This window comes from Dermochelys coriacea, chromosome 14, assembly GCF_009764565.3.
Source record: "Dermochelys coriacea isolate rDerCor1 chromosome 14, rDerCor1.pri.v4, whole genome shotgun sequence".
Classification (NCBI taxonomy): domain Eukaryota; kingdom Metazoa; phylum Chordata; order Testudines; family Dermochelyidae; genus Dermochelys; species Dermochelys coriacea.
The window spans coordinates 29,688,681-29,712,597 of NC_050081.1; the positions used below are offsets into that span (position 1 = coordinate 29,688,681).

The following is a 23,917-nucleotide window of genomic DNA, read 5'->3' on the forward strand; positions in this document are numbered from 1 at the left end:
CGTTGGGGACCCAGCTCCTGGAGTCACGCAATTACAGCAATCACTGCTTTCCTGGTGGAAAAAGAGTCCGTTTCTAGCTCTCACAATTGCGAAGAAAAACTTGAAAATATGACCTGAGTGTAACTGAGGCTGCCTTAGTGCAGTAAGCCTGGGACACTTGCTCTGAGAGGGGGAGCTGCCCCGTCTCTGCTGCCAAGCCCTCCCCAACAGAGGGCTCTTGAGTGTGGCAGGAGGGGAAGTGTGTGCACTTCCAGCACTCCACCCACCAAGCAGGTACAACCTGGCTGATAGGGAAGAACGGAGCAGGGGGGCTTCCTTATTGTGTCCCAGCCTCTCCAGAATGCCACCCGCATTGCACTAAATGGTGGGGAGACACAGCAGCACCTCAATGTTTTGCTGTACCTTGATTCCAAGATTGTTTTAATCCAGCCCTAGCAACAACAGGGAATGGGAAGGTGATTGGCAGCTGGTAGTTGGGACAGGAAGTTGGGTTGGGTTGGGTTGTTGCAGAGAAAGCAGCTGGGATGGGGTAAACTGAGCTGGACAGACTCTCACTCAGGTGCATAGTTCTGCCCTTCCCCACCTGTGAACCTGCCAGGCCCTGTTGCTGGAACAATAGGACTGCTAAACTCCTACACCAGAGGTGGCTACATCTCAGCATGGCAAGGCCATGAATGCCATTTGTCTCAAGTGTCTGGGACTCTTCCAACAAAAGTGGCATAGAAGCAAAAGGAGCTAACAGATTATATAAAGAGTAGTGCCCAGGGTGGCTGGAAAGCTCTATCGAGTGATGGGAGGTATCCAGACAAGCAGAGAACAGCCCTCTGCATGGGGTGGAGGTGGAGGGTGATCTGCTCCCATGCTCCTCATTCTGGTAGGGGGAAAATAAGTCAGAAAAAGTACAGCCAATTGTGACATTTGCAGTGGGAGAAATCATACTACTCAACCTTCTCCCCTTGAAGAATTTTAAAAACAGAAGAGGGCCCATATTGCATTACCCAAGCCCCTGAGCCCTCCTGTCGACATATCACTGCCTACACCTGGGATTAGGTTGATAACTACGTCACTCAGGGGTGTGGAAAATCCAGATGGACCTAACTCCCACTGCAGACAACATATGTCTTTGGAAGACCTGTCGACATAGCCGCCACCTCTCAGGGTGGTGGAGTACCTACATTGATGATAGAAGCTCTCTTCACTAAGCAGAGCAGTGCTGCAACTGTGCTATTTTAAGTATAAACACACCCTAACTCTCCTGCTCTGTTCAGCTCTCAGAGGGGAACAGTCCCATGCCCCTTAATTTCTCTCCCTCTCTGCATTATTGATTTCAGTCAGTGTTTGCGGCCAGCTCTGTAACTCTGAACTGTTATGGCATGCAGGTACGGCCTGGTATGTGGATCTGCCCTGCAGGAAGCACAGGGAGAAACGGTACCTCAGGGGTTCCCTCTCTGAATTCTCATCACTGCTATTTTCTAGGCATACAGCACATAGCTTGGTCTAGAACCCTCACTCAGTGTAATCCACTGCTGCTTGCTTCCGGCAGGCTGATGCTGGAGTAAAAGATTCTAGTTCCCGATTAGACACAAGCAAATGAGCACTTTCCCGCACCTTTCTTCATCCCTCTAGTCAATGGCTCTCCTTTTCACAAGCCCATGCCTACCCTTAGCACCAGGCTTAGGAAAATATCAACCTCTCATCCCAGTTCCCAAGCATCACAGGAACAGAACCCTCTCCCCCTGCCACCTCCAGAAGACAGGCTTTGACCTGCATCCCCCTTCTACAGCTGACTGCTGCTGTGGGGAGAAATGCCAACAGAGAGAAGGAGAGGGGTGGGGAAAATGACTGGGGTGTGTGTGTGTGTATATATGTCTAATGTGTGAGAGAGTACACACATAGGGGAGGCTAGTCATAAGGGGGCCACATGGAAGGGAACGTTAGAGCACAGATGAAAAGAGGTTACCTAAATGACCTACCTACTGATTTTTTAAGTCCTGAAATGCAATAGAGTATATCAGAGCAGATGATCACAATGGTCCCTTGTGGTCTTGGAATTTATGAGTCTATTTAACTTTGTTAATTAGAGGCACATTCTGTACTCAGACAATACTGAAAGATGTTCTTGGCCAGTGAACTTTTCACTCCTGGCTCAGGTACTCTAAGGGCTAGATTTTCAAAAGCATTGAGCAGCTCCCATTGAGAGCAACGGAGAATCATTCTGCCGAGTACAAAGCTCTTTTGAAAATCTGCTCCACATTTTGAGTGGTGAGAACTCTTGCAAGTCTAGCCCAAATAGACAGAGCCCTGTATGGACACAAAATTTGTATCCGCATCAGATCCACGCTCCACAAACATGGCTGTGGATATCCCCAGATTTGCAGGGCTATACAAATAGAAATTGTAATTCAGCCATCTGCACAGAATGAGTCTGACACCCTTGAATTAAGCATCAAGAAGTAGTAACATTAAGGCTTGATACTCAGCCACCATCCAAGTGCATCTGCATTGTCATCAGAGGTTACCTAATAGAATGTCACCTAATACATCATGAAACACTTCACTAGAATTTAACTCCAAGGCAGAATAACTGTGGTATTTAAATAGTGACAACTGTCTAGGTCAGAAAGCAAGGGTTAAGCACATGCCCAAATGAAATTCTAGTGGGAATTTTAGGGAGGCAGAAAGGGATGGGCCCCAAGTGGGGATTTGTGAGGGAAGATACACACATCTGGGCTACGGGCAAGCTTAGAATGGGCCAGCACAAAAAGGCACATAGGTTGTGTCTGGAGTGATCAACAAAGGGAATAATTTGAGCAAGGGTTTGTGCCCGCTCAGTCTCTTTTTAAAAGAGAATAGTAGATTAAGAATTAAAAAATAATTAAGGAGCTCAGGATTCCTCAACAGCTACAGACGGATTACAAACATACAAAGAGGGTAACTGACTGGGAAGTGTGAGGTAGGTTAAGATGTCTGAAGAAGTCCAATTCTACATCTCTTAGTAGGTAAGGATGACCCAGAGAGAGAAAGGAGCAATGCTTCAGCTGTTGCTGGGGAGGAGGAGACAGGCTGCTCCCCTCTGGAAGTGTCTGGCCTCTTGGGGCAAGGAGCCACATTAGCCCCAAGTGACCTCTTCAGCTCACAGTGAATTCTGCTAACAGTGCCATGAATTCCCTGAACTGATTCCATTTGGGGAGGGGAACAAAAGAAAGGTTAAAGCCCAGAGACAGTAAGAACCACAAGAACAAAGAAATGGAAATGATTTTTGGTTTAAACATTTTGTTAATTGCTATTCGTTCTACAGCACATACAGAGTCCCCATGTACGACAGCTGGGCTAGCACAGCCTTGTCTATTCCAGAAGAGAAAGGAAGGGAATGGTAGTAACTGAGTGGGCTGTTTAAAGTAGGAATGAGACTCTCCTGTCCTAAAACCAGAGTGGGAGCTGGCCTCATTTGCCTTTGACCTGAACTAGTTAAAAGAGATGTGAATGTGCTGCTGCTGGAGAGAGGCCCTTGGTACACATAGCGTGAAAGCTGTGCCGCAGTCCTCTCCTGGAAGGGCCACTGCTAGCACCCCGCTCGTTCCCTGTGGCCTCTCTGCTGAAACGTTCCATAGTGTGCCCCGTCTGGGTTAGTCCCGCTGGTGTTCTCAGGGGCGTAGACACTCATCCTACCTGGAAATGGCAAGAAACCTACAACCCATTCTACGCAGGCCAATAGTAAAAAATTAACAAGACACACACATCCCTTATCCTACCAGCTACTTGCCCTCCCATTACAAACCCCAGCCAGCTCTCCTTGCCCATCTCTAGTCCCAACCCACTAAAACAACCAATTCTCCCAAGAACCAACCCCTTCCCCTAATGATCCCTGCTAAAAAGCCATACCAGCTCCCTCCCACTACTCACCACCCCACTAACCCCCAGAAAGCAGATCCCACAAGCACACAGCTCCAATCTCCTCTAGCTACCGCCTCCTGCTGCTCTGATGGACTTTCCTTCCCTCCCCTAACCCCTAACACGCTTGAGTGGGGTACGGCCATAAAGGCAGGAGGGACACAGAGTTCTCTCCTGTGTGGGTTCTCTGATGCCTCTTGTGGTGGGAACTGCGGCTGAAGCTTTTCCCACAGTAAATGCACTCATAAGGCTTCTCTCCTGTGTGGATCCGGTGATGCTGGGTCAGGGTAGATTTGTCAGTGAAGCTTTTCCCGCAGTCAGAGCATGTGTAGGGCTTCTCTCCCGTGTGGATCCTCTGGTGTCTGATCAGGTTTGAACTGACATTGAAGCATTTCCCACAGTGAGTGCACTCATAGGGTTTCTCTCCTGTGTGGATCCTCATATGTTTGACCAGGTCCGAGTTCTGGCTGAAGCTTTGCCAGCACTCGGCACACGTGATTGGGATCTCGATAGTCGAGGTTTTCTTCTTTGATGTTTTCATTTTTTTAACCTTTCCAATGGCAGCGCTGTCCCGCTGGATGCATTTGTCCTGCCTTTTCCCTGGAGGGCTCCTCAGGCGCCTCTTGTGGTGGGAGCTGCGGCTGAAGCTTTTCCCACAGTCGATGCATTTATAGGGCTTCTCACCCATGTGGATGCACTGGTGCTGGGTCTGGGTCGACTTGTCTGTGAAGCTTTTCCCACAGTCAGAGCAGCTGTGGGGTCTGTCCCCTGTATGGGTTCTCTGGTGACGGATAAGGTTTGAATTGATGCTGAAGCTTTTCCCGCAGTCAATGCATTTATAAGGTTTCTCCCCTGTGTGGATTCTCCGATGATTCATAAGGTCTGAGCTCTGGGTGAAGCTTTTCCCACATTCGATGCAGATGTTGGGCCTCTCTCCTGCATATGTTCTCTGGCGGACGATGGTGTCTTTGCGTTTCCTCACGCCTCTCCCACGGTGGGTGGCTTTACCCTCTCTCTCCTCTGAAGGGTTTTGCTGCTGTGCTTCTGACCTGCCCTGACTCTTAAGGGATTTTCCCTGGTCCAGATTCTGAGACACGTTTCCTTTGGATCGTTTTGGAGACATCTCAGCAGTTCCTCTCCAGCAAGGCTTTGAAGATTCGCCTGCTTTGTTATCGTTCACAGTCCTGACACCTGCTGGGATAAAGAGAGAATCCAGACACAAGTCATGCTCCAAGTATGGGCAGAAGGAAACTGGAATAATCGGTTGACAAATTATTTTAGAACTGAGAAGGCTCTTTAACCTCACAGACAAAGGTGTAACAAATCCATTGGCTGGATGATGCAGGCAGCAGAGCTCAAAATGGAATTAAGGCATAATTTTTAACAACTTCCCAAGGTGGTAGATTTTCCATCATTTAAAGTTTTTTAAAAGATTGGATGCCTCTTTCTTAAAAAAGAATGTGCTCTCTAGCCCAGCCACACATTATTGGGCTCAATTCAGTAATCTTCTCTGACCTGTGCTATACAGCAGAGGTTCTCAACCAGGAATCCAGGGTGCCTTGGAATGGCTGTGAGCAGGTTTCAGGGGGTCCTCTAAAATAAACCAGAGAGCAAGGCCGGCGTGAAATTCACTGGGTCCCAAGGCAGAAAGCTGAAGCCCGAACCCTGTCATGCAGGACTAAAGCCGAAGTCTGAGTAACTTAGCTTGGCGGAATCCCCTGTAGTGTGGGACCCTGGTTGCTATCCCTTAATGTCAGGTCTGGCTTTTAATCTACTGGATATGCAGAAAAACATGTGGGGCACAGGTGGGCCATGGAGTTTTTAATAGTATGTTGGGGGGAGGAGGGGGCTCAGAAAGAAAGATGTTGAGAAGCCCTATTCTAAAGGAGGTCAGACTATGCCTTCCAGAGTAGCCACCTGAGCTCATAGTTGCCCTGGGTACCCCCAACCCCTCAGATTTTTTATTATGACTCTCACTGATGGCATGTATTAATTTAGGGGCCAGTCCTATACTATTCACTCATGTGAGTAACTATTCACAGAAGCACACCAAGGCCTCATTCCCTATAGCCTTATACGTGTCATTTACACCAGTGCAGATTAAATGCAAAGTGGGGGAAAACAACCATTTCAGATTAGCAGAGCTGAGGGTGAATGACACAAGATGCAAGGCAAGAGCACCCAGCCCTTAACTGCCAGCTCCTTAGGGCAGGGGGACATTTTTGTTTGTTTCTGCAAAGAACCCAGCCCTCTCATCTGTGGGCAAGACTAATAACAATCAATAGAGCCATTTTAGGGGTTTCCCCTTACATTATCCCCAAGTGCAGGGACTAAACAGAAGCAGCAACTGGCTTTTCCTCTCTCTGCTCTTCTAGTTAAAAAAAACCAAGAAAGTCAGTTCTCAGATGGCCTTTGTTTGTATAAGGTAACCTAGGCTATGAATAAGAGTTTTTAAAAGGCAGCTTTACTAGCTGATCTATCAGTGACCGCAGCACTTGGAACTGGGTTGGGCAGGTTCAGGATCCGGGAACTCCCCTCCCCAGTTCTCTCTCCTGCTGCCCCTTTCCGGGCTTTCCTTCCCCCATTGCCCTCCCCTCTGGCAGGGTCCAGCCCGGGGGCATTTCCTCCCCCATCGCTGGCCTGGCTCCTAATAGTGCGAACGGGAGCGAGCTGCCATGCGAGGAGCGAGAAGCGCTGGGGGTGAGGAGGGGCCATCTGGGCAGAGCCAGCGCGGCTCGCTTTGCTGCCCGGCCCTCGCACTTTCTCCAAGTTCCCTCTTGCAATTACCTGGAGTCTGCGGCTCAGAAGCTGGTGTCGACAGAGCCTGAGGCTGCTCCAGGGGCTGGTTCCAGCCCCGGAGAAAGTCCCCCCGGCTGGGCACAGAAAGAGGATAGGGAAGGGCTCTCCCCACCCAGCGGCGGCGGTGGCGGCTCAGTCCGGTTCAACAATGGAGGCAACAGCCCCAGCTCCTGACCCAGGAAGTTCAATCCCTTATATCCTGGTCAGACGAAAGCCAGAGAGACTCGGAGAATCCCCTTCCCCCTTCTTTAGCAGTAACCAGAGGCCAAACTAGCCTTCTGATGACAATAGCTGCTGAGGGCCGCCCGCTTTACTGCTGCTGAGCACCGTGTCAATGCACGTTTGAACTGCAAGTGGCTTTTCAGGGTTAAGACCCATCTGAGAAGGGATGCATGGGGCAGGTCTTATCTTGGCTGCCCGCATATACTGGGATGTAACTGGAAGCTGGGGCTGGAAGAGTTGTGATGGTGACATCGAGCGGGGGGAAAACTCCCAGGATATTCAGATGGGAGTAAAATTGATGGTGATGTGAAAATGTCTCCCCAGCAGACAGACATGCACACTGTGTAGCCTGAGCTCACTGCAGTCACCAAGGTCTCCTCGCATCCCTCCATTTCCCCCACAAGCTTCCTGCAGGTCCCCTTTCCATCCACCTCTATTGGCAGGGTGACCAGAAAGCAAGTGTGAAATATTGGGACAGAGTTGGGGGGGTAATAGGCGCTTATATAAGAAAAAGCCCTGAATAACAGGACTGTCCCTATAAAACCGGGACATCCGGTCACCCTATGGTAAGCCAGAGGGCTCAGCAGTACCCTAGTTCCAGTTTGCACCCTGGGGATCCCGATGTTGTAGAGACGCTGGCAGACCTGATCAATCCAGGGCCACAGGCCAATTCACTTGTGTATTAGTACAGATTGGGTTAGCTCAGTGGTTTAAGCATTGGCCTGCTAAACTCTAAGTTCAATCCTTGAAGGGGCCATTTGGGATCTGGGCCAAAAATTGGGGATTTGAGCAGGGGGTTGGACTAGATGACCTCCTGAGGTCCTTTTCAACCCTGGTATTCTATGAAAGTATTTGTTTAAGTATGGTTGGTGTTTACAATTCACAAATAACATCCCAATAGTTTTCATATTATTTTCCCCTATTTGTTCCTGTTATAATGAAATAGCAAACATTTACATTGTGCATACCTCTATAAGTAAACAACAAAGAAATCTTGTGGGATGCTAATGAAGGACTTCAACAGAAAAGCAAGTGGTCATTATGGTGATAATTGGTGGCCAATGACTCAAACTGCATTCCTCACTCACCATCATCAAAGGAAAACTCTGTGTGTGTACAGACACCGTCAGCTTGTTTTCTGTGACAAGAAGCTATATGTATGGATTCCAGGAACGATCCTGCATCTCTGGACTGTATGGACTCTTACAAGGAAGGGTACCAGATGCAAAGCCAAGATTCCTAGATATTATCTGGCTGTTCATTACATTACTGCTACCATTTGGACTTACAAACTGACTTTCCTGTACATATATTTTACCTACTTTAACCTCTCAATAATTCTCATTTCCTTTTCTTAGCTAATAAACCTACAGCTAGGTTACTATAGAACTGGGTGCCAATGTTGTCTTTGGGGTGAGATCTGGAGGACCCATTGATCTGGGGTAAGTGGCTAATCCCTTGGGACTGGAAGCAATCTGAGGTGGTGTGATTTTTGGTTTATGTGACTATTATCACTAAGTCCAGTCTGTCTAGGTGGCAAGATAGGCTGGAGAGTCTAAGGAGACTGTCTGTGACTCCATGGTAAGCCTGGTACAATGATCCATCAGTTCACATTTGTTACTGGCTTGGTGAAATCTAATTATAGAACACAGCTCCAGTTTGGGATGTCTGCCCGGTTTTCTGACAGTCTGCACTGAGATTAGCACTCACAGTTGTGAGCCACTCCAGACAGCATGACAATTGTTTTCTTAAAAAGAAAAGGAGTACTTGTGACACCTTAGAGACTAACAAATTTATTAGAGCACAAGCTTTCGTGAGCTACAGCTCACTTCATCGGATGCATTTGGTGGAAAAAACAGAGGAGAGATTTATATACACACACACAGAGAACATGAAACAATGGGTTTATCATACACACTGTAAGGAGAGTGATCACTTAAGATAAGCCATCACCCACAGCAGGGGGGGAAAGGAGGAAAACCTTCCATGGTGACAAGCAGGTAGGCTAATTCCAGCAGTTAACAAGAATATCAGAGGAACAGTGGGGGGTGGGGTGGGGGGGAGAAATACCATGGGGAAATAGTTTTACTTTGTGTAATGACTCATCCATTCCCAGTCTCTATTCAAGCCTAAGTTAATTGTATCCAGTTTGCAAATTAATTCCAATTCAGCAGTCTCTCGTTGGAGTCTGTTTTTGAAGCTTTTTTGTTGAAGTATAGCCACTCTTAGGTCTGTGATCGAGTGACCAGAGAGATTGAAGTGCTCTCCAACTGGTTTTTGAATGTTATAATTCTTGACGTCTGATTTGTGTCCATTCATTCTTTTACGTAGAGACTGTCCAGTTTGGCCAATGTACATGGCAGAGGGGCATTGCTGGCACATGATGGCATATATCACATTGGTAGATGCGCAGGTGAACGAGCCTCTGATAGTGTGGCTGATGTGATTAGGCCCTATGATGGTATCCCCTGAATAGATATGTGGACAGAGTTGGCAACGGGCTTTGTTGCAAGGATAGGTTCCTGGGTTAGTGGTTCTGTTGTGTGGTGTGTGGTTGCTGGTGAGTATTTGCTTCAGATTGGGGGGCTGTCTGTAAGCAAGGACTGGTCTATCTCCCAAGATCTGAGAGAGCGATGGCTCGTCCTTCAGGATAGGTTGTAGATCCTTGATGATGCGTTGGAGAGGTTTTAGTTGGGGGCTGAAGGTGATGGCTAGTGGCGTTCTGTTGTTTTCTTTGTTGGGCCTGTCCTGTAGTAGGTGACTTCTGGGTAATCTTCTGGCTCTGTCAATCTGTTTCTTCACTTCAGCAGGTGGGTACTGTAGTTGTAGGAATGCATGATAGAGATCTTGTAGGTGTTTGTCTCTGTCTGAGGGGTTGGAGCAAATGCGGTTATATCGTAGCGCTTGGCTGTAGACAATGGATCGAGTGGTATGATCTGGATGAAAGCTAGAGGCATGTAGGTAGGAATAGCGGTCAGTAGGTTTCCGATATAGGGTGGTGTTTATGTGACCATCGCTTATTAGCACCGTAGTGTCCAGGAAGTGGATCTCTTGTGTGGACTGGTCCAGGCTGAGGTTGATGGTGGGATGGAAATTGTTGAAATCATGGTGGAATTCCTCAAGAGCTTCTTTTCCATGGGTCCAGATGATGAAGATGTCATCAATGTGGGTGATGTGGGTGATGGCTTATCTTAAGTGATCACTCTCCTTACAGTGTGTATGATAAACCCATTGTTTCATGTTCTCTGTGTGTGTGTATATAAATCTCTCCTCTGTTTTTTCCACCAAATGCATCCGATGAAGTGAGCTGTAGCTCACGAAAGCTTATGCTCTAATAAATTTGTTAGTCTCTAAGGTGCCACAAGTACTCCTTTTCTTTTTGCGAATACAGACTAACACGGCTGCTACTCTGAAATTGTTTTCTTGTGCTCCTTCATCTATCTGTTCCCCTCTGTTGTCTCTTGGCAAGGACTGTCTTTTTGTTCTATGTGTGTACAATGACTAGCACCATGGGGTGCTGGTCCATGACTAGGGCTCCTACTTGTTATGGCAATACAAATAACAACTATAGATTATTACAGGGATGGTTGGAGCTGCTGGCTCTGTTCACTGGATGCCGGAGATCCATGTGCTTCCCATTCCCCACTTTCAGTTTTGCTGATTGTCACCAAAATCAATAGGGTTCTGCCCACTGTTTCCTAGAACACACCCTGAAATGTGGAACTGATTGGATATGGTGCTGAGAGGTTAGGACCTTACATCTAAATGGAGAAATGACATCCAATTGAATGTAGGACCTGGCTTCACACAACCAATGAAACTCCCTCTCTAGCTCCCCACAGAAGGGATCAAGTATCCTTGTCTCTTTCCTGAAAAGTGGGAATGAACCAGAGACCTTGCAGGGCTCTGGGCAGCCCTTGGGGCCAGGTGCCCATCAAGCCTGGGGCTCTTTTATTAAGGGAACCCCCAGGACAATCTCAGATACCCACAGAATCTCCCCTTCCCTGGACCCGTGGAATCTCCTCATTTCCATCCTCACCTGCTACCTTCAAGGAGTGGGGAGGGGCAGCCATGTTGTGCAGACACTTTGTAAGGGACTGCGGAAGACTTTGTTACTGCCTAGCCAGGGAACTTCCGCTTTCTCGAGCCGAGAGGTTACTGTGGGACATAGATAGCTGCTTCGTTATTGTGGGATATAGGTAGTTCTTGAAGGACACAGCTGCTTTGCATGGCCCTTTGCCAGGTAGCGGAAAGCCCCCCTTTGAGAGGTACCTAATTCTATATTCATGAGCTGTTTTTGTGTAATGCTTATTAATGCTGATTGTCTGCCCCTCTGTTGGACTCCGTCCCAGCCAGAGCTCTGGTGTGCTGGGTTCCCCGCCTCCGTGACTGCAACGCTTAGTGGGTCACTAACCTTCAATAAAGCCAGTAACTCACAGCTTTGTATAAGCCTCGTTTTTCTCAGAGTACTCCTGCCAGGCCTGTGGTGCTTTGAGCACCTTGGCCCAGAACATTTGATGCAGCGAGCAGGGTACTCTGAGAAGCGATGCTGCTTTGGCCGAAGGTAGGGGAAGTGTGGGGAAGCTGTCGCTAACCCTACAGCGCATACCAGGATGGCCCTTGACGGAGCACTGGGGGCCGGTGCACGGGTTATGGCCGGGTGAGCTGCCCCGGCGGACTGGCCGGAGTTCCAACAGGCTGCAGGGGTCACGCCCATGCAGCTGGTTGAAGGATTACACTGGTTGCGAGCGAACCGGCGCTCTGGGACGGTGCGGCGGGCAATGGGGGAGCTAGGGTGGCTCCTCCTGACCACCGTCCGGGCCCAGGATGAGGAGGTGCTCCGCTTACAGCGGACACTGGAAGGGAAGACTTAGGAATGCACAGCGCAGGTGGAGGCCCATGCCATAGCTCAAGAAGTTGTCACCTCCCAGACGGAGCGCGTCCAGGAGCTGACACAACGCTGCGAAGTGTTGGTTGCTCGGGTAGCGAATAAAAGGCACCTCAGGCACGCGCGGCAGCTGGTCACCATCGCCCAGGTGCATGCGGTGACCGCTGCCCCCTCCTGGGACCTCGAGACTTGGGATGGGAATATTTGGGACTCCTCATCCTTGGACAAGACGGGGAGGAGTCCCCTGCTGTGGCTCTGGCGCGTGCGGTCCAGGAGTTGCGGGTGCAAGGAGGTGCCCTACAACCAGAAGGTGTCCGCACGTTTAAAACGAGTGAGTTGCAGGAAGTTGTGAAGATGTTCCGACAGGAGCCCGGGGAGAGCATCCTGCAGTGGCTCGTGAGGGTCTGGGACAATGCAGGTAATACAGTTTTGTTGCTTTCTTATGAATTTCAACAGTTGGGGGTCCTATTGCAAGACTCTCAGGTGCGTGCACAATTGGCAAACCCGCAGTGGCCACAGGCCCGGGGGCAAGACATCGAAAGCCTCTCGTTGTACCGCTGGCTCGCGGTTGCAGTGGAGGCGGCCTACCCCTCGGTGGAGGAGTTGGAGGCACAGGCGCACCTCTGGAAGACCGTTCCTGAATGGGTGCAAGCCCTCCGTCAATTGGGAATGGCCTGGGCTGTCTCCACGGGCGGGGAGATGGGGCCGGATGATGTACCGGTGACAAAATCGATTAAAGTCACAGTGTTATGCCTGGCCCCTGATGAGTTAAAACCTTCCCTCCTCGCAGTTGTCATGGCAGAGAATGGGCGTGTGGGAGTGCAATTGGAGGCTGCCTTGGTGGGTGCTAGGCCAAGAGCCATACGGGCTGCGAAGAGGCAGCAAGGCGGAGGACAGGAGAAAGGGGAGTTGCAGGTGCCCCAGAAGATCTCTTGCAGGCTGGTGTCCCTTGCGAGGAAATCAATGGAAAGCTGACGGCGGACTTATACAAGCGGTGGATGCAGCTGCCCCCTACCAAACGTAGTGCCGGAGGAAAAGGGGAGAAGAGTGTGGAGCGAACCAAGCCCACAGAGCCCTCTGCTCTGCCAGCCGAGTGGAAACTGCCACGTCCATACTGAGGGCGTGGCAGGTCTTCTGTTCTGTGTGTCGCGGCGGCCACACACGGGAGGGAGGCGGGGGACCAATGCCCCTATGTACCCCTAGTGATTTGCTGGCCGAGGAGAGGAGTCCAACATGTGTTCGCGTTGATAGATACGGGCGCTGAGGTCACCATCTTGCACTCCGCACAGACCCAGGGTCAAGCCACTGTCGTTAAAGGCCTCGGAGGAGCGGAGACCCCGGTGTATGAGGTTACTGTCACTCTGACCCTGGGGAAGGCTCCCCCGTTCCGGGCCACTGTTTTGGTGGCCACTATTGGAGAATACATACTGGGCATCAACGTCCTGCGGGGTCGCTCTGTGGATACCCAGTACGGCCTCTTCGCGTTCGGACATCCCCAGTATGTAAGTGCGCCTTGAGTACGGGAGGTATGGGCATTGACAATCCTATGGGGCTCCCCCCGGTGGGAGCCTGTGGTGTTGCCTCTCCCAACTGCTGTTGTATCTAAGTGACAATACTGCCTCCCTGGCGGAGAGGAGGAGATTACCCAGACGATCAGCGCGCTGTTAGAGGCCAAGATTATTCGGCCCATCTTAAGCCCGTACAATAGCCCCCTTTGGCCAGTGCGGAAACTGGATGGGACTTGGCGTATGACGGTAGACTATCGCAAGTTGAACAGGGTCACCCCTCCACTGACGGCGGTCGTGCCAGATATGGTGACCCAGATTGAGCACATCGCGGCAGCTTCCTTGCCTTGGCAAGCCGTAATTGACCTCACTAATGCTTTCTTTTCTATCGCCATCGCCCCTGAGAGTCAGGAGCAGTTTGCCTTTTCGTGGCAGGCCTGCCAATATACTTTCTGTGTTCTGCCGCAGGGCTGGAAGCACTCCCCAACTATTTGCCACCAGTTGGTGAGTGCTGACCTTGTCCGAATATGGTTGCCAGATGTGGCCCGTTGTTACCATTACATTGACGACGTGATGGTATCCAGCCCCTCCCGTGAACTGGTGGCGGATGCGTTACAAGCAGTCGTTACTGGCTTGGAGGCGTGCGGATGGACTCTGAACCCACAGAAAATACAGGGCCCCGCTCAGACGGTAGTCTATCTAGGTATTATGTGGGTGGGACCAGATCAGCAAATTCCTTGGAAGGTGCAACAAACGGTGCAGGGTTATCCCCTACCCCAGACAAAGAAAGAGTTGCATGCTTTCCTTGGTCTACTTGTGTTCTGGCATGCCTTCATTCCTCATCTAGCCTTCCTCATGTGGCCTTTGCAGGCCTTGGTACGAAAGGCGGCCACCCTGGCAATGGCAGCGGGGCCATCAAACTGCCTTTGACTTGTGTAAGGAGGCCCTGCTCACTCATGCTCGGCTCCACGCTCCCCAGCCTGGGGTCCGCTTCAAGCTCGAGGTCACCACGGTGGTGGACGTAGCCTCTTGGGGGTTATGGCAACAGGAAGGGGCCCAGCAAAAGGAACCGATTGGGTTCTGGTCCCGTACGCTGAGGGGGGCTGAACCCAGATACACTCCCCTGGAAAAGCAGATCCTGGCAGTGGTCTGGGCGTTGCAGGATACCGACCGTATAACGGCTCTCACCCCGGTCATCGTGTGCACGCCCATTCCCCTGGGGCACTGGGTATGGGCAGAATTGGCTCAAACGCAGACAGGAGTTGCACAGATCGCAACCCACTTTAAGTGGAAGCATTACCTGCAACAGCGCATGCTGCTGGGCCAGCCATCCCTTTCTATCCCACATGCCCTGTTACTGGGGGCTGTCACATTCGAGCATGTGCCCTCCCTCACGGAGGAGCTGCCCCCAGTGGAAGATCCCGTGCCCGCCTCTCCAATAGAGGAGGCCCCCTCAGTGGACCAACTGTCCACTGAGGAGCAGGAACATGCATGGTTCACGGACAGGTCAGCCTCCTATACAGCGCAGGGAGCTAGGCAATGGTGGGCCATAGCCTATGCCCCCTATGCAGATGTTGTGGCAATGGCTTGGGGAACGGCCGGCTCCAGCCAGTGGGCTGAATTGCGGGCCACCAGTCTAGCAATCGAGGGCGCCCCGCCAAGGGTTTACCTTTATACGGACAGTTGGGTATTATACAAGGGCCTCCGGACCTGGATAACTGTGTGGGAGGTGAAGGGTTGGGAACTCGCAGGCCAACCCCTGCGGGGAGCGGTGCTCTGGCAGCAGCTCCTGTGCTATGCCCGATGGGCCCCTCTGGCCTTGCGACATGTAGACACCCACACAAAGGCTAAAACCTCCGAGGCCCACTGGAATGCGGCGGCCGATGCCATGGCGCGGGGGGAGGTCTTGCAGCTGGCAGAACGGTACCATGTGGAAGGAGGCCACCGAGGAGCCCAAGCAACGCAAATCACGGCCCTCCGCCAAGGCACCTCCCTGCCCTTGGCGGCCTGTCGGACGGTTCTTGCCAGTTGTCCAGTTTGCTCCCGCTTGGCGCCCATTGTCCTCCCGGGACCAACCAGCAGAATTGCTCGGGCTGCAGGTCCCTGTCAGGATTGGCAAGTGGACTATATTGGCCCTTTGCCTCAAGAGCGGCGCTGGCAGTATGCCTTTACGGCTGTGGATACATATACTGGCCTGCTGTTTGTATATCCCAGCGCCACCGTGGCCGCAGCTACTACGTTGGCTGCACTACAGCAACTGTGCTCCCGCTGCGGAACTCCACGCACTCTACAGAGCAACCAGGGAACCCATTTTACGGCCAGGCCGTACAGACCTGGGCCGCAGACGTGGCAGTGGACTGGCACTACCATCTTCCATATACGCCTACAGCGGGCGGCCTTATTGAGCGCCTGAACAGGATCTTGAAGGATCAGATCCGTCGCCTCACCCCCACCCATACGTTCCGCGGGTGGTCTGGGGTGCTGGAGCAGGCTGTCTGGCTACTCAACAATCATTCGTTGGGTGGCCAGATGCCCTTCCAGTGTCTGGTCTTTCCCCCTGCCGTACATGCCCACCTATGCGTGAATACAGGCACCGGATGTGATCGACCCCGCGCAAGGCATAATTACCTTTTACGCACCACACCCTTATGCCCTGCAGCCTGGACAGGAGATGAACCCCTGGTCCGCCCAGTCGCAGATCCAGTGTGAGCCGCCATGCTTATTTTTCATCACACCATTGGTTTCAGGCTTACGATTTTATCCCCCATATTGGTTAAGTTTGGACCGCTCGTTGGGCGCCCTCTCTTGCACCAATGCTGCAACAGAGCCACTGCAATGGGAGCGAGGGGAGGCCCTTTGTAACCTGTTTCCTTTACCTCCCACAGGCCTAGCAACCACCGCCCCGAGCGTGACCGAGTGACACATATTGGCTAACGTGTGGTGGACGGTACAGCAGCGGGAATCGCAAGCCGCCATAGTCCTTACCACCAGGGAAGGATGGGCATACATACTCCCGGAGGGGGAAAGACTATCCTCGCATGGTCTCACTCTCCCGCTGGTCGTGGCGCTCCTTATGAGCCTCACCGCTGAAGGAGCTGCCACCTCCTCCGTGAATGCCTGGTTGGTGTTAGCCCAAAGTGCTGTTAATGCGACGTCGTTTTGCTTACCGCATATGTATGCCATGGGTGCCGTCATGGAGATCTGTTTCATCGGCGTCTGCACAGACCTGACCCTCGTCCAGCACTATACCTTACTGAAGACAATTGATAAGACTATAACATATACTGATTTGTATGCTTTGGGTCCTGCCCAATATAATCTAGATGTGTCTATGTATTCGTTTCATCTGGCCAACATAACTGTTGCCTTCTTTTGTATGTTTTTTTGTAAATGCCAGGCATGTTGGGGCAAATCACACCAATGTGGAGTTAATCTGTAATGAAAGCACTGAGGTTTCATTTGCATACGGGCATATGAAATTGCCCACAGGATGGTTTCTCTTATGTGGCAGGACCGCTTATTCTTTCATTCCAGCCAATAGTTCAGGGGGCCCCTGCACCCTTGGCCGTGTGGCCCCCCTCATCTTTCCATATCCTTCACAAGTCTCTGCCCGCCACTGGAGAGACACCATCCCTCTTGACTCCACCTGTAAAGCTGACGTGACATTATTTTCCAAGGCCAAAGCTGCAGCCTTTGCTTTTTCGTTGATTGGCATTCCTGGGTTGGTGGTGCATAATTATCATGCAGTGGAACACCTTGTATGTGCTGTCATGAAAGCTATCAACCTGACCTCTACAGTCCTCGCACTCTTTTCACACGAGTTGGGCGAGGTACGCCAGGCAATGCTGCAAAATAAGCTAGCTATTGATTATTTGTTACTCCGACACAGCCATCCATGTCAGGAGTTTGCTGGTATGTGCTGCTTTAATGTGATGGATGCCGGGCCTTCCATTGAGGCCGATTTACAACGACTCCGTCAGTTGGTGGTGGGGATCCGCCAACAGCAAGGGGACACCTGGCTTTGGTCCTGGCTCTTCATGCTATGGAGTTGGGCCGCCCATCTTGTTCAAGGCCTATTTATTGGCCTTATTTGCCTTATTGGCTTATATTTTTGCTGCCTTTGCGGTCATGGCCTAGTTTCCCAGTGCTGTGTGCGGTTTTCCCTCCGCACTGCATCCTCATGGTCCTTAGTGTCGCTCAAGAAAGCAAGGGGAGGAGCGTAAGGGACTGTGGAAGACTTTGTTACAGCCTAGCCAGGGGACTTCTGCTTTCTCGAGCCGAGAGGTTACTGTGGGACATAGATAGCTGTTTCATTATTGTGGGATATAGATAGTTCTTGAAGGACACAGCTGCTTTGCATAGCCCTTTGCCAGGTAGCGGAAAGCCCCCCTTTGAGAAGTACCTAATTCTATATTCATGAGCTGTTTTTGTGTAACGCTTATTAATGCTGATTATCTGCCCCTCTGTTGGACTCCGTCCCAGCCAGAGCTCTGGTGTGCTGGGTTCCCCGCCTCCGTGACTGCAACGCTTGGAGTCCCCGTTGCGGGTGGGTCACTAACCTTCAATAAAGCCAATAACTCACAGCTGTGTATAAGCCTCGTTTTTCTCAGAGTACGCCTGCCAGGCCTGTGGTGCTTCGAGCACCTTGGCCCAGAACACACCTCCTTAAAGAGCCTCCCCTATGCAGGACCCCTGAGCAGTAACATCTGCAGAGGGCAGGTAACCTTCCTGTGCAACTCTAGGGTCTCCACCTGCTTTTATGGCTCCTAGCGCTGTAATATCTGAGCACTTCATGAACATTAATGGATTTATGTGCACAGCCCCCAGCCAGGCTTATTTCCCCCATTTGGGGAAACTGCAGCACAGAGGGGTTGGTTTTGGGTGAGCGAAGAGCTCCGTACCTTAGCAGCTCCCCTTGAGAGATGTGCAGAGCGCTTTAGGGACTCTGTCATCGTTTGTCCAGCACCAGTGCAGTTCCCTGAAAATTAGGCCTAAGGCAGCTTGTCACACTCAGGACAATGTCACTTCATCCAGGGTGAAGTGTCTTGGGTGAGTTGCTGCCGATACCCGCAATGACTTCCCCATGTGAGAGTCTGGAGATCACCCTGATGATATGGATACCACATTCAAGTCAAATAAATCTGTGCTAAGGACTCGCCTGTAAATGGAGAGACTCCCCACCACCTCTGCAAGCTGTAGGCTAGGAATAGAGAGCACAGGAAACCTCACCCGAACTTTACCATCTGAGAGTCCTCAAACATTTATGAACACAAACCAAACCTTAATTTAATGACAGCTAACGACACATCCCACCACCCAAAAATGTAACCACATGGGAATGAGAAGGAAAGCCTCCTGCATTCTGCCACTTTCCCATCCCCTACAGTGCTGTCAATAACTTGCACCTCCATGCAAAACCTTAATGGCATTCTCATGTCAGCAGATCAGCACACAGTCTTGGACTGGACTGAAAAAAGTGTATGGTGGTGGGGCAGGTCTATCATAATGTGGAAGCAGCGGCTTTGGTAAGTGCTGAAAGTGCACCCCTCAGCAATTCGTCTTGGTTTAACTTTCATTGTGTTTTTGGGCCAGGTCTGACTCCTTGCAACTCCTCCATTTTAAGCCCTGTAGGCACATGTGGCTGGCACATAGCCCACACACATAACATTATTCTATTTTAACATCTCAGAGGCTACCATTAAGGTTTCACATGAGATCACAAGTTGGATGAAGCTGGGGTGCATGTGGTTGCTCAGTATGTCTTGGAGACGGAAGTGAATGCCTTGTGGAGTGTCTCTTCGTGCCTAGCACCTGCACACAGGCCATCCCTACACGTAGGTGATTCTCTGAGTGCTGCCTCCCAGCCTCCCATTGCAGTGTCCCAGGCAAATCCAGCTGCAGTTTAGAGCTGGGGTACTTGTAGAATATGAGCTGTATGGTGCCCATATCTGGGGATTTCAACAACCCACTTAGTGCCCAAGGCAGAGAGCAAAGAGAAAGCAGCAAGCCTGGAGCACGCAGTATCAATAGGGAAGCATAAACTTCAGTCTCTTCTGAATAATGCCAATACTCAGCTCTTAAATACCTCTCTCAACATGCTTTAGAAAGGAGGTGAGTGTCCACTTTATAGATGGGGACATGACTTGCCATAAGTCACCCAGCAGCCCTATAGCAGAGCCAAGACTAGAACTCTTGCTTCCTGAGTCCTAGTCCAGCATACTACACAATAGGCCCCATTGTTCTGAGAAGATGATGGCAGTCAACTGGCGTTGTTTGTATATAGCAGCTGAGTAATAATAACCCCACTGAGAAGCTATATAAACACTTTCCATCCACTGCTCTAACAGCTCTTTACACAGGTGGCTAGGGGGTCACAGATGTGGAAAATGAAGCGCAGGACTCATAAGCAAGTCAGTCAGTACCAAGACAGGCCTTGCACTCAAGGCTTTTGACACTTCATTCAGGGACTTCATAACTACTGTAAAGTTCTTGGGCATGCTTTGCTCTCCATCTCTGACAAATTACATCACTGCAGAGCAGAGACTTCATTATTAATTATTATTATTATAAAGGTTTTTACAGCTGTTAAAGCTAGAAGGACCCTTGTTACCATCTAATCTGAACTTCTGCATAACACAAGCCATAGAACTTCACCCAGTGATTCTTGCATCCAGCACAATCGCTTTTTGGTTGATTTTAGTCTTCCCCTGCATGAAAGCAAGACCCCATTTAACAGTGAACCAACAACTTTAACAAAATTCAGGAAATTAAATAAACAACAACAAAGAACATTTTGAAACGCTCTACAGAAGATAAGAATCATGTCCTAAAAGACCTAACGAGCTGAAAAGATGATGGGCAGAGACAGGATGAAGCTTGAGATCTGCTGAAAAGCTAGTGTGATCTACCAATGGCATTTAGCACCTGTTGTATGAGTCCCACTATTTAAAACATCTTATTAGTCCTGATCCTTGGCTCCCATGTTCAGTGCAACTCAGGAGGGAGGTGAAAAGGTGGATTTAAGCAATCTTTTATTTTTCCCCCATCCTAGGAGCACTTGACCCCAGACACAGGTTAGACCAGCCTGAGTTGTATGGGTTGCCAGTGCCCCCAAAGGGCCAGTACAGCAGCCAGAGGCTGACAGGGTATGGTGTAGCCATGTCTCTGCACCACTCACAGAGAGGGTAGGTGGTATAGGAGCTGCTACTCTGCCTCTGCACCAACAAATGCTATGTTAAGCTGGCTTTAGGGCATCTTTGTGCGGGCAGAGTTGGCACCAATTTGCCCCAAACCAGGGGAAATCCTGCTCTGATTGTGTGCTCTGGAGTTGATGGGCCCCTTGGGAAAAGTCTTTTAATGAGAGGCTCGAGGGATGACTCAGAGATAAATGGAAACTGTGAGCTGCAGGGTGTCAGGGTCTCCAGACCTCAAACACTGGGCAATGCGCCATGCACAACATGCACCCAGAGGCCAATGCTGCGGGCTCCTCAGTCACCTGACTGCAGTCCCTCTGGGTTCCCAATAAACACACAGACACACACACATACAGTAACCAAAGCTTCTTTACTAGGGCAGGCAGAAAATGGAAAGAGTGCAGACAGCCCCGATACATAGCTCCTACAGAAATCACCTGGCCATATCCTCAGCTAGAGTAAATCGACATTGCTCTATTGGTGTCAGAGCTACACTGATTTACACCAGCTGAGTTTCTGGCCCAGCATGTTTGAATAAATTTGTGGTCAGATTGTGTAATTACAGTGTTTCTTCTTGCCCATGTGGACAGGCAAATAAACATGTTAGGGGCCCATACTCTAGCCTAGGCATGTTCCAGGCTTCAAGCTGGGCTCATTAACTGGGCTAGAACTTCCCACCTGCAAGGAAAAACAGTTATAGACACTAGGCCCCATCTACACAACAGTTATCACTCAGGTCCCGGTTACAGCACAGATTCCGCTCACCTGACTTTAATATGGTCATAAGGTCTCTAGTTATGTCCTTGTACACAGCCTGAAGCCTGAGTTTTTAACCCATTTAGGGAAGATTGGATTAGGTTCCATCTTCACTACAACCTATGTCTGTATTGTCGCTGGATCGCTTGAGTTAGGGATGTTACTGTGGGGCGAAGACCAAATGTGATTCCAAGATGCGTTTAGACATGGGGCCCTGTGAGTTAGTTACAGACAGGAAACACAGAGGAATCCTTCACTGGGCCATCCAATCAGATCCTGAGCAATACTTGTCCTTTGGGTCTCCACCGATACATGAGAAGTGTCCCTCCAAATCCACCCCAGAACACAGGAGATCAGCCTGATATCTGGCTTGGCTTTGCCTCTGTGTCAGCTGGGCACCTCTCCTCCTGTAGTTCCGGAGGCCCCCACCCAGCTGGTACCTCCTGGAGAGCTGCTGGGACACAACACACTCATGCCCAGATCACCCTGGCTCTGGGGGTGTTTCACTGACTGGACAGCTCGGATTCACAGCTTTCTCTTTTATCTCTGTACATTCTCTCAAGAACTCTCCTGGGTCCTCTTCAATCCAATGACTGGACAGAGGGGAAAGAGAGAGAGGAAGATGAGGAGACCACCAGGGAAAGAGGAAAATAAGGGCCAGTCTTTTCTAATCATTAATATGTGCATTACCAAGAGATCCCATCTGAGACTGGAGCCCCATCACGCCCGATGCCATACTGATACCCGGTGAGATCCAGTTCCTGCCTGAATCAGCCCAAACAGCATAGTCCTTCTCGAGGCAGCTCTATTCAGTGACAGACTGGGACAAGGTCACTGAATGAATAACAAGAGACCAAAGACGCAGGCTTTCTGAGGGCCCTTTCCAATACCTCAAAGGATCCACAGTCACCTGTTCTGGTTCCCAGACTTATCTTCAGGCCTCACATAAGCCCCCGAAGGGAAGCTGGCAGCTGATGTTGATCACAGGTGGATCCTCTGATGTCTAATCAGAGCAGAGCTCACAGTGAAGCTTTTCCCGCAGTCGGTGCATTTGTAGGGTTTCTCTCCGGTGTGGGTCCTCAGATGATTGATGAGGGATGAGCTCTGCTTGAAGCTCTTCCTGCAGTCAGAGCATTTGTAGGGCTTCTCTCCAGTGTGGATCCTCTGGTGCTTGATAAGGGATGAGCTCTCGAAGAAGCTTTTCCCACACTCGGTGCATTTGTAGGGCATCTCTCCAGTGTGGCTCCTCTGGTGCCTGATAAGGGCCGAGCTCTCAAAGAAGGTTTTCCCACACTCGGTGCATTTGTAGGGTTTCTCTCCTGTGTGGGTTCTCTGGTGTCTAATGAAGGAGGAGCAGTAGCTGAAACTTTTCCCACACTCGGTGCAATTGTAGGGACCCTCTCCCATGTGGGCCCTCTGATGCGTGTTAAGGTTCGAGCTCCGATTGAAGCTTTTCCCGCAGTCGAGGCATTTATAGGGTCTCTCTCCTGTGTGGATTCTCTGGTGAACAATAAGGTCTGAGCTCCAGCTGAAGCTTTTTCCACATTTCGTACACTTGTAGGGCTTCTCTCCCACGTGCAGCCGCTGATGTTTCACCAGGTGTGAGCTTTGGCTGAAGCTTTTCCCACACTCAGTGCATTTATAGGGCTTATCTCCTGTGTGGATCCTCTGATGCGCATTACGGTTTGAGCTTCGTGTGAAACTTTTCCCACAGTCGAGGCATTTGTAGGGTTTCTCTCCCGTGTGCAGTCTCTGATGGATTAGCAGCTCTGACCTCCAAGAAAAGGTTTTCTCACACTCAGTGCATGTTTTCTGGGTTTCTGACTTATCTGTTCTCCGGTTGATGCTGATGTTGTTGAATTCCTTAAAACCTTCTCCTTGGTGAGTGGGTATCCCTAGTCTCTCATTTGGGTGGTTTTCCTGCTGCCTCTCCAGTCCACACTGACTCTCACAGGTTTCTCCAAGTTCAGGGCTCTGGAAAATGTTCTCTTCAGCTCTTCCCAGCAACATCATGTCTAATTCCACCATCTCGGGACTTTCCTGCTCCAGATTCTCCTCCTCATGCTCACTCCCTATCCCATCATCTGCTGGGTCAGAGAGAGAATCCAGACAGGAGTCACTCCCTGTGCCCAGGGGAAAGGGAACCATTGAAAGGGGAATGGGAAAGGGGAGATGGGTACAACAGAAGAGCTAAGTGCTGAGGGTGAGATCCACCAAGGTACTTAGGTGCCTAAACCCCAGACTTAGGCCCCCAAATCTTGGGTTTAGCCACCTAGGTCTCTGTTTTGGCTCCACTCCAGTCGCCTAACCTCACTTGACACTGAAGTTTTTTAAAATGAAAGTTCCCTGGGTGACTATGTTCCTGCCTCTGGCCATGTGCACGGCTGCCTCATTCTAGGCATCTGGATGCCCATCTCCCACCGAAGCCCCAGAGTGATCAATGAACCAGGGGAAGACAGGTGTTCAGCCGCCTACATGAATGCAGTGCCCAATCCAGTAGGTGGCCCCCAAGATCAGGTCCCATTCAAAATCCAGCCAGCAGAGGTTACAGTAATACCTACTTTATAGCTTTTAGCTCAATGGTTAGAGCACTCAGCTGGGATGTGGGAGACTCCAGTTCAATTCCCCCTACCCAAAGGGGAGAAAGGATTTGAACAGGGGGT

General features: G+C 50.4%; 4 protein-coding genes across 8 annotated transcripts in view; 1 reads left to right on the forward strand and 3 right to left on the reverse strand.

Moving 5' to 3' along the window:
• Window positions 1-23,917, reverse strand: part of LOC119842762 (zinc finger protein 239-like) — a 605,953-nt gene that overhangs the window by 559,192 nt on the left and 22,844 nt on the right. The window lies entirely within an intron of this gene.
• LOC119842466 (zinc finger protein 271-like) overlaps window positions 1-23,917 on the forward strand; it is a 638,009-nt gene that overhangs the window by 135,361 nt on the left and 478,731 nt on the right. The window lies entirely within an intron of this gene.
• On the reverse strand, window positions 3,257-7,009 carry LOC119842501 (zinc finger protein 436-like). 2 transcript variants are annotated; one of them, XM_038370753.2, is made up of 2 exons: window positions 6,679-7,009; window positions 3,257-5,085 (listed from the first exon to the last, which is right to left on the reverse strand). In XM_038370753.2, the coding sequence occupies exon 2, from the start codon at window positions 5,012-5,014 to the stop codon at window positions 4,010-4,012; it is 1,005 nt and encodes a 334-aa protein (XP_038226681.1). In that variant the 5' UTR covers window positions 5,015-5,085; window positions 6,679-7,009; the 3' UTR covers window positions 3,257-4,009. The 2 variants fall into 2 exon arrangements, with proteins under 2 accessions (XP_038226681.1, XP_038226684.1); XM_038370756.2 differs by having other exon boundaries at window positions 3,257-5,082; window positions 6,679-6,875.
• LOC119843027 (zinc finger protein 850-like) overlaps window positions 21,048-23,917 on the reverse strand; it is a 765,636-nt gene continuing 762,766 nt past the window's right edge. Inside the window, exon 12 of the mRNA XM_043497474.1 lies at window positions 21,048-23,341. Within this exon, the coding sequence (XP_043353409.1) occupies window positions 22,236-23,341 (1,106 nt within the window). The 3' untranslated portion in view covers window positions 21,048-22,235. The remainder of the gene's footprint in view (window positions 23,342-23,917) is intronic.